Below are 10,000 nucleotides of genomic sequence, written 5' to 3'. Positions count from 1 at the left end.
CCGGTCCGTGCCTTCACTTGGCCCTGCAGCAGAGAGAGAGGCAGGAACTTGAGCAGTCCCACAAAGGGCCCAACATCCATTGGCTGGCCTAGAGAAGGACCAAGCTCCATGGAGCGGGGAAGGGGCAAGAAATAGGATGTGCAGCTACTGACATGGCCAGCTGGTCTCCCTGCTCCCTGGACTCGGCCCGCTTGTGGGCAAGGCGCTGGCTTCACACAAATGTCCCTCCAACAAGCCTCCTTCCTTGGCTGCAGGCTGCTCCCCTTCTCCACGCTCAGTCCTGCCCTCCCACCAGCCTCCCCAACCCCCGTTTCTCCTACAGTACTTCCCCAGGAGGATAATTTGAGGACCTGTTCTCCTCCACTGGCTGCCCGCTTGACCCTCTGCCCACTGTAGAGCCCCTTGATCAAGCCCTGCCTCCCAGCTCTCCCTTCCTTCTGCGTGCCATACCTGATGCGCACACTGTGGGCGCCTCTCAGCTGTGATACATGGCTGGTGATGGGAAGAATGGGGGCAAACGGGGGAGGGGCTCAGCCAGGGGCTCCAAAGCAATCCCAGAGTTGGAAGGGACCTGAAAGCCTCATCCCCTGCCAATGCAGACTGCCCACAACTACCACACCCCCAGTACGAAGCGGAACCGACTCCTACCCCCAGCCAAGTGGGCTCCATATTGTCACTGATCAGAACTATATGTGTTTAAATGAGGGGCGAAGGGAGAATCCATCCTTTGTTACTCTTTAACAATCCTAGGGACACTGATGGGAGGGGGGAGAAGCTCCTGCTTTGAGATGGCCAAGGAGATCCCTTTGAGATGCTTCCCGGGACAGCCAAGGGGCAAGGGAGGAAAGCCCCTTGTTGGCCCAGATGCTGAAGTTGCACAAGACCTCGCCTTCTGGCCTAGAGGTTAGAAGCAGTGATTCCCAAACATTTTACCACCCAGACCCACTTTTTAAAATGACACTCTATTGAGACCCACCAAGCTCTACAAGACTTTAAAAAAGGTGATCTAGAAAAAAATAATTTTATTTGTTTATATACAAATCATATTTTATTTATTTACAAAAAAAAACAAAACACAAAAAACCCTTGATTCATTTCTCCTAAAGAGGCAGCCCTAATGAATGGCCTCAAGGCTTGAGGGGTGTAGTAATGTGATCCAGCCTTCACCGGTCCCCACTCCTGTCATTGATGAACTTGAAAAAAACAAAACACCAGAAAAAAGATGCTCCAACATTTATCTCCCTATATTCACACCAGCTTGCAAACTGCAGGAGCTCGACTGTTTGCAGGGCAATTAGCAGCTACCTTGCAAACTGCAGGAGCTCAGCTCTTTGCAGCGCAGTGAGCAGCAATTTTTGAACAGCCTCAGGGTCGGAGACGGTTAGTTACCTGATCTTTCCATCACCCGTATTTTCATTGGAGGCTCTGTGGGACTCACCAGAAATTGGGTCACGACCCACCAAGTGGGTCCTGACCCATAGCTTGAGAAATGCTGGGTTAGAGACAAAGAAGCCCCCCACCCCCCCGCCACACGCTTGCATGAGAATCACTCACTATTTGCTGCCTGATCTCCTCCATCCCCTTGGCCTGCTCGTCAAGCTGCCGGAGCTGCTCCTTCACGTCGTCGATGTTGAACTGTCATTAAACGATGAAGATGATGATGAAGAAGAAGAAGATGATGATGATGCAAAGGTGGTGCTGCAAACCTGGGATATGCACACACCCCATGGATAGCACCTCTGCTCCACTGAAAACAACCTCTGACCCCAGAGGTCAAGAGGCCTCATTGCAGAGGGGTTCCCCTTCCTGAGGAGCACCGACTGGAGGTGCTGGGACTGAGAATGACCAGTAAGGCCCCACAGTGGCAACCTGCCAATTTAAGGAGCCACTCTCCTTCTCAACACAGCAGAAGCATTTCTGGAGCGGGCGGAAGCACCCAGGTTTTGCATCACCCTCTCTGACTGTAGTCCTGCTTGGTTTTGGCATGCCCGGATTTTGGGTTTGTCCCTATGTAGACGTTAGCACAAAAGTTGCAGCTTTAACATCAATCAATGTGATGATGCCAAGACAGCCTCCACGCAGGGGCCAGGCACCATCTCCCACCTGCCGGGGAGCCATAGCCAGGTCTTGGGCTGCAATATCCCACCCTTCATCTGTGGAGGTCACAGGAGCCCTGAGAGGCAGGTTTGGACGGCAGGTGGTGACTGCACAGTGAGCTTCAAGCTTCCTGGCAAAGCGGGGATCCCAGGGCGCCTTGCTCACAGGTGAGCTCTCTAGCCACCTTGGCACACCTGCTCTCACATTTGCAATTATTATTATTATTATTATTATTTTATTAATTTGTACCCCGCCTTTTTGCCCAACGGGCACACAAGGCAGCTTACAATATTTTAAAAAATACAACATTAAAAACAATTAACAACAATTTACAATAATAATTAAAAAAAAATCTAAAAACAAACAAACCCCGTGGATTTTCATATAAAAGCAAGAACGCCAGCCAGCCTGTCAACAATTAAAAGCTTTTTGAAATAAAAAGGTCTTCAGTCCACGCCGAAACGTTAGCAACGAGGGAGCAGTTCTCAGTTCTAAGGGGAGGGTATTCCACAGTTTGGGGGCCACCACCGAGAAGGCCCTCTTCCTGGCCGCCGCCCCTCTCACATCTCTTAGTGGCGGCACAGTCAAAAGGGCCCCCCCAGATGATCTAAGAGCACGGGCAGGATTGTAGGGAAGGAGGCAGTCCCTCAAATACCCCGGACCCGAACCGTAGAGGGCTTTAAAAGTCAAAACTAGCACCTTGAATTGGGCCCGGAACAGAACCTGCAGCCAGTGTAGCCGCCGGAGCAACGGCTCGACAGAGTCAAACCGACGTGCCCCAGCAACCACACGAGCAGCCGCGTTCTGTACTAGTTGTAATTTCCGGACCGTCTTCAAGGGCAGCCCCACGTAGAGCGCATTGCAATAATCTAATCTAGATGTCACAAGGGCATGGGTTGCTGTGGCCAAGTTACTGTGGCAATTGAAGAGGGGACGGGAGAATCACCAGCCTCTTCCTATTCCAATCCAGGGAGCAGGAGCAGGTGGAGCAGTGGTGCCTAGAGCGCGGGTGGAGGATGTGCCCCCTTGCTCATCAGCTGCCCCAGTGGGAAGGCCTGGCTCCATCCTGCAAAAGGAGGCGGCTCCGCCTTCCTCTGGGGGTACTCACTTTGCTGAAGCTTTCCTTCAGGTTCCCCAGCTCGCTGTGGAAGGTGTCGGTGGCCTTCTTCAGGGAGGAGATGTTGTTGAGCAGCTCCTGCAGGGTGCGCATGGCCTAGACAGGACAGAGGGGCAGAACGAAGCAGGGCTCTGAGCAAGAGGCCCTGGTGCGATGGAAGGCCAGGCCCTGGCAAGCTCGGTTCCAGAAAGCCCACTGCTGGACTCATCCCTTCCTGCTCTCCGCCCTCCTGTATTGCAGCTCGGAGGTTTTCAAGTTGTTCTTCTCTGCGTTGGCACACAAGCAGCAAGGCTGGGGAGGTCGCCTGGCAGACATGGGGAGAGGCTGCCTCTTGCCCTGCCCCAAGCAAGTGGGTCTGCCCTGGGCCACCCACACATGGGCTGAGCGACTTTGGGTTGCAAGGAGAGAGGGACGGGCAGGGGCTGCATCGCACTCCTGGGCTCCTCTCCGAGTCCGGCTGCTCTGCGGACCTTGCAGGGAGGGGACCTGGAGGCTCTGAATGTCAGGCTGGAGCTTCTGCAAAGAGGCCATCCAGATGCATCCATCACCCCAAACTGGGCATGTCCAGTTGGCACCATTTGCTCTGCTGGCTGACAAAGACTGGGGCGGGGGGGGGGGCTGAGGAAGGTGGGAAGACCTATAGTGCAAGTGGTGGCACTTGTGAGGGAACCTGCACACCCATCTCCCTGGCATGACTTACCACACCACCCCCAAGTGCTAATGCTTCTGGGGCTTGAGGGCCAGATTCCTATGTGCTTCCCAAAGCTGGCAGGGGAGAATCTCAGGAACCACATCCCTGGCTAGGATTGCCAGCCAAGGAAAATGCTGTCTAGGAGGGTTTTGGGGCTTTGACTCCAGGTGGAGAGGGGGCAGGTCAGGCCAGACTGTAGGGCCTGCCCAAGGAAAGGGAGGGAGACTGGCTCTCCGCCTCTGGACTACAGAACCCCTCACCTTTGTCATGCCTTCCTCGTTCAGCTCCATCTTCTTCTTCAGCTGCATTAACTGCCACATGTCCTGGGCCGGCAGGCTGCCCGCTTCGCTGCGGGAGAGTAGCTCCGTGGTGGTGGGGGTGTCGTTCAGGAAGCCGAGCTGCCTCTCGATGTTGGAGATCCTGTCCTGCATCTGGTGGAAGATCGAGCTGGATCTTTTTGCCCCCACCTCAACGGGTTCGGTCGATGCTGTGGGGGCAGGGGCAGGGGCGCCTGGGGGTTGGGGGGGATTGATAAAATCTTTCTCATCCTCGGAGATTTCCAACTTCACATTCGATAGATGGAGATGATCCAGCATGCCGTGCAGGAAGTAGTGGAGGGCGTTGAAATTGACATTGCCCAGCTCCGGGGTGCCGATGGCCAAGTTCACCAGCTCCAAGAAGGTCAGGCTCTGGCTCATTGTCCTGGCAGCTACTGGCCTTGGGCGGGCAGGCTACGGGCCCTCCGCTGGCCTCAATCCACTGAGCAAAGCTCGTTGCCTGAGGGATACGATCACAGCACTCCCTGCGTGGTTCAGAGTTAATCAGTGACCGCCACAAGCATGTGCTGATCACCCAGAGGACGGCACCAGAATGCTCGGAGTTTTGCCCGGCGTGGAAAGTTTCTGCTGGTTGCTAGGAGACCTTGGAACATGGGGAGATCTGGAAGGTGGACGGGACGGGGAGCACAGCAGGCTTGTCGTGCAGAGCCTCAGTCACTGTTTTCCTTGGACGAGAGCCAAAACCAGCCACACACCCATGTGCCAGCCAGGGCCAAGGGAAGGTGCTCTTGGCAGGAGCCGTAGGGCCCCAGTCACCCAGGAACATGCCACTCCAAGCCACAGCAGATCAAACCAGAGGCACTGACCAATGCTACACCCATCATTGAAGGCCCCAAGCATTTACGTCGACTTTGGGACTCCTCCAGACATTGATCCTTTTGTAGCACCTCTTTCCACCTCAAGGAGAGTCTGAAGACATCTGCCAGGCACATATTTGATTACCACTGCAGTGTCTTGCCCTCTGATTGACGGGCAATGTCTTGGCACTGCAGACTAGTTTCATAGCAGCACATTGAATTGACGTCATGTAATGTTGTCTGTGGCTTTGCGGACACAGGTTTCTTTGCGTGTCTAATTTGACTCTTACCCAAAAACCAGAGCTAGCCGCGCTGGTCTGCCCCCCAAGGATACCCATCTGGTAATCTCTCTTCCCCAGACCGCTCTCGTGAGTGCCTTTTAAAGACTAGGCTCTGAATCCCAAGTATAGGCAAGTTGTCAATGCCACAATGAAAACTGCAGCCCGGCCGGACTCCGACGAACAGCCACACAGCAGCCCTACGGAAGTCTGTGCTGCACCAATCCTGCATTTAGGTTGTGCATATGATATTGTAAATTATTTTGTATGGTCTGGTATGGGAGGAGGTCCACCATGGGGATGATGCAATTTTGTCACCGGGTGACAAAATCCCTAGTGACACCTCTGCGCTTTTTCTTTGCTTATAAGCAACAGAATCACCAACCAGGTAGGGGTGTGATTTTTCTGTGCTGATAAAATGAAAATAACACCACTTTCTGCACTTCTCATTTCAGTTAAAAAAAAAATAAATCAGACCAAAATCTGTAAAAAATAAAATCATTTTCTCACACCTAATTGACTATGTAATGACGGTGACTGCATCTGCTGACACTATACCACCTATATCAGCTACCTATAACATTTTTAAAGCTATTATAATTTATAATTATTACTTTATCAAAATGTGTCCTTGGAATAAAAGCACGTAACACTGCTTTCTGCACTTTTTCCTGGGGGGGGGGGAAGAAATCTGTGAAAAAAATAAAAAAAAATTTAAGAGCACCTCTACCAACCTGGCATAGAAGTGGGCAGCCTGTTCCATTATTCTGCACCTGACTTCCCCAACCACGCCGCCTTTGTGGCTGCCCAGCCACATCTTGCTCACTGGTGCACTGCTGCCCCAGCCATCTACACCCTTGATAAGAACATGAGAACAGCCCCACTGGATCAGGCCATAGGCCCATCTAGTCCAGCTTCCCGTATCTCACAGCGGCCCACCAAATGCCCCAGGGAGCACACCAGATAACAAGAGACCTCATCCTGGTGCCCTCCCTTGCACCTGGCATTCTGACATGGCCCATTTCTAAAATCAGGAGGTTGCACAAACACATCGTGGCTTGTAACCCGTAATGGATTTTTCCTCCAGAAACTTGTCCAATCCCCTTTTAAAGGCATCCAGGCCAGATGCCGTCACCACATCCTGTGGCAAGGAGTTCCACAGACCAACCACATGCTGAGCAAAGGAATATTTTCTTTTGTCTGTTCTAACTCTCCCAACACTCAATTTTAGTGGATGTCCCCTGGTTCTGGTGTTATGTGAGAGTGTAAAGAGCATCTCTCTATCCACTCTGTCCATCCCCTGCATTGATGGGGTCAGGCTAAGTGGGGCACATGGCAGTGTGGTCAAGGGCCACTGGTAGGTTGAGCACCACTTATGGAAAGTGTCCATCATCTCATTTATCTCATTTGTAACTTCCCTGCCATGCTTCATGCTCTTCTTAGTGCAGCCTTCCAAGATGCCACACAGGAGCTCTGTGACTGGCCAGATTTCCTGGCTGGTTCCAGGGGATCTTGGAGCAGGGCTGTAATGGAGTCCCTGTGAGTGATTCCAGGGATTTCAGATCACCATGAATTCAGATTCCCTTGAGCAGAGGGAAGAGGCCAGAAGCCAGAGGTGCCCAGGCCAGAGAGATCCTCCAACACTGGCTACTGTGGAGTTCAGCACTGGCCAGGGTGTTTAAGAGCCCAATACTATGCATGTCTACTCAGAAGTAAGTCCCGTTATAATCAATAAGGCTTTCTCCCAGGAAAGTGTGGATAGGATTGCAGCCTTATTCCTTCATTAGACTAGACTATGGCAACCTTCAGTCTTGAAAGACTATGGTATCGCGCTCTGAATGGTGGTTCTGGAACAGCGTCTAGTGTGGCTGAAAAGGCCGATTCGGGAGTGACAATCCCTTCCATACTAGGAGCAAGTGCAGTCTGTCCCTGGTCTGTCTCCCTGGCTATGGGCCTTCCTTCTTTGCCTCTTTGCCTCAGTCCGTTGGCCAAGTGTCTCTTCAAACTGGGAAAGGCCATGCTGCACAGCCTGCCTCCAAGCGGGCTGCTCAGAGGCCAAGGTTTCCCACCTGTTAAGGTCCACTCCTAAGGCCTTCAGATCCTTCATTACTGTACTGTATTTTATTAACAACATTGTAAGCCACCGTGGCGTTTGCTTTGGCAAGGGAAAGCCCGGGTATGCATTCTTTAAATAAAAACAGCTAATTTTTTGTTTTTTTAAGGCTGAAAAATGGGATCAGTTTGCAGTTCACAAAGAATCCAGCTCCGAGGTCTCAGCCGGCATCTGAACTGGCTGGCATCAGGGTTTGAACCACACTACACACGGCCTCCAGATAAATAAAAATAGCATTGCATTAAAAGATTAGCGCCAGGACACTTGTGGGCTGCACCTGGGCTTGGACATGATGAGCGGGGAGGAGGGTCATCTGTCTCAGCTTCTGCTGTTCAAATTTGGTTTCATGCCAGTAACGATTAGTAGCCCAATCCTAGCTAAATCCCTGTGCCCTGATGCAGTGGCACCAGCATGGCTACTTCTGTATGCCACAGGGTTTTTTTTGGCTGCTGGAGGTCTCTTCAGGGCAAGGGAACATTAGTCGCCTTGCCTCAGAGTAAGCCCCAGCAGCCGCTGTGGGACAACTCAGAGCTGTGCCAGCAATATCGCTGGTGCAAGTCTGAGTTGATCTGTGCAGACAGATCAGGCCCAGGTAGGGGGTTAGGATATGGTGTGTGCCAGCACAGTTGATCCTACCCCTCCTGGGCCCAATTCACCTGCAGGAAAGGTGGGTCCCCGTTCATTTATGTTTAATATATTAGACTTGATGCTACCATGGTAGCATCATGCATTTGGGGAAATGTGTGGATAGAATTGCAGCCTTTGGGATGTTTGGGGAATTTTTTTTTAAACATATCAGCAATGGCTTGGGAGAAGTCAGCGGATTCTTCTTTATTTTAAGTACATTTTTAAACTTATTATAAACTTTTAAAAAATGAATGACAGCCCAATCCTACCCACACTTTCCTGAGAGTAAGCCCCATTGATTCTAATGGGACTTACTACTGAGTAGACATGCATAGGCTGGGGCTGTGAATTTTGCCATATTGGGGGGTGTTAAACATTGTCCTGCTTGATCACGTCACTACCGACCATGACTTCCAGGAAAGTTGGTTAGGATTGCGCTCTCAGTCTCATAAAGCTAGGTGAGTCCCGACAGAGCAACCATTTTCAACCACTGAGCTGTGGCACACTGGTGTGCTGTGAATAGTTTGCAGGTGTGCCCTGGGAGTTTGGGGGAAGGTCATTTACTAACAGGGCCATTGGGGGGATGTAAGCCCCCCCCCCAACAGCATGGTGTGCCTTGTCAATTGTCCAAAAACCGATGGTGTGCCTTGACAATTTTAGTACCTTGTCAGTGTGCCATGAGACAAAAAAAGTTTTAAAAAATCACTGCGATAGAGCATCGTTTTAAAAAGTGGGTCCCGGTGCTAAAAAGTTTGGGAACCACCGATCTAGACTGGGGGCTCCTTGGGGGCAGAGACCTGCCTTTTACTCCATGCAGTTGTGTGGTCAATTAAAAGACTAGCCCAACCTAGACCAACTAAGCCTTTGTGGCCCTGGTTCGCGGGAGCTTCATTGGATGCACAAAAATGCACCAGCGTTCCCTTTGGCATCCGAACAGCGACTCAGCAGAGACCCTGCGGGCACAGTCCCTGGCAGAGGAGGGATCAGGATCGGTGCGCCCTCATTGGCTCCCCGCAGCCAAGCCACGCCCCCTCTGCCAGCGCTGCGTTCCAAGGCGGAGCGGAGCCCCGGAGCGGCTGCAGGTGTTGAGCTGTGGCTGGCCAGCATCGCCAGGTAAGGCGGCGGCGTGCGGGGGCTTGCCTACTCATCCCTCCACCCTACCGACCCCCCTTAGCCCCCCTCCTCCCTGCCCTGGCCAATCCAAGGCTGGCTTCCCGCTGGGCACCCCCTCTCTGGCCCTTCACAGGTGTGCAGCACCTGCTGTGACGTCAGAGCAAGGCACCTGTGGAGCTGTGGGTTCGAATCGAGCCCAGGGGGTGCCAGCCTGGTAGTAGCAGCTCTAGTGCCCCAGGACTCCCCTGGCGCTGGAAAGGGACGCTCCTGCATGTCTGATCCACCCTGACACGTCTCTGCGCGTTCCCACGTCCAATGGAGTGGGGGGGGGGGACAGCATCAGCTGTGTGTATGGGGATGGGTGTGTGCCACTTGGGCAGCAGAGGAGTAGGCTGTTGCCCCCCTGGGGTGCGCTGTCTCCTGGCCTTCTCCTGTGCCACCACCTGCCCACCCCACCCCCGGGAGGTGCTGCCTGTGTGTGCCTGTCTTCCTGGAGACAGTCTCTAGGCTGCTGCTCTGGAGCGACTGGCCCGCCTCTGAGGTGCCCGCAGGGGCTTTGCTTTCTGCCAGCCTGATCCTAGGCAGGTCTACTCAGAAGTAAGTTATGTTGAGTTCCATGGGGCTTACTCCCAGGAAAGTGTGGACAGGATTGCAACCTGTGTCAGCTAACTGCTTCCCAAGGGGCGGGGGGGGGGGGGGAAACGTGGTGTGTCTCCTACCCCACAAGTATTCCTGAATCTGTGCCAGGGTCTTAAAGACCTACTCAGCCCTGAGGGGGGAGGCTGCTGCAGCCTGGGCTAGCTTCCTCTCCTGCCAGGGTTGGGGCAGG

The 10,000-nt window shown here is 52.9% G+C and overlaps 2 protein-coding genes across 2 annotated transcripts in view; one reads left to right on the top strand and one right to left on the bottom strand.

The window, feature by feature from the left end:
- The window catches only part of C13H16orf96 (chromosome 13 C16orf96 homolog), a 14,941-nt gene extending 10,338 nt beyond the window's left edge, over nt 1–4,603 (bottom strand). Inside the window, exons 1-4 of the mRNA XM_066640854.1 lie at nt 4,166–4,603; nt 3,206–3,310; nt 1,555–1,635; nt 1–23 (exon numbers count right to left, since the gene is read on the bottom strand). The exon at nt 1–23 is cut by the window's left edge and continues 64 nt beyond it. Coding sequence (XP_066496951.1) covers nt 1–23; nt 1,555–1,635; nt 3,206–3,310; nt 4,166–4,603 — 647 coding nt within the window. The remainder of the gene's footprint in view (nt 24–1,554; nt 1,636–3,205; nt 3,311–4,165) is intronic.
- Nucleotides 4,604–9,098: 4,495 nt separating this feature from the next.
- CDIP1 (cell death inducing p53 target 1) overlaps nt 9,099–10,000 on the top strand; it is a 7,513-nt gene continuing 6,611 nt past the window's right edge. Inside the window, exon 1 of the mRNA XM_066640585.1 lies at nt 9,099–9,171. The gene's annotated coding sequence lies outside the window, so the exon portion shown is untranslated. The remainder of the gene's footprint in view (nt 9,172–10,000) is intronic.

Source organism: Tiliqua scincoides, chromosome 13 (genome assembly GCF_035046505.1).
Source record: "Tiliqua scincoides isolate rTilSci1 chromosome 13, rTilSci1.hap2, whole genome shotgun sequence".
Classification (NCBI taxonomy): domain Eukaryota; kingdom Metazoa; phylum Chordata; class Lepidosauria; order Squamata; family Scincidae; genus Tiliqua; species Tiliqua scincoides.
Note: the sequence above shows the minus strand (reverse complement) of the source record. Positions and strands in the feature narration are given on the sequence as shown.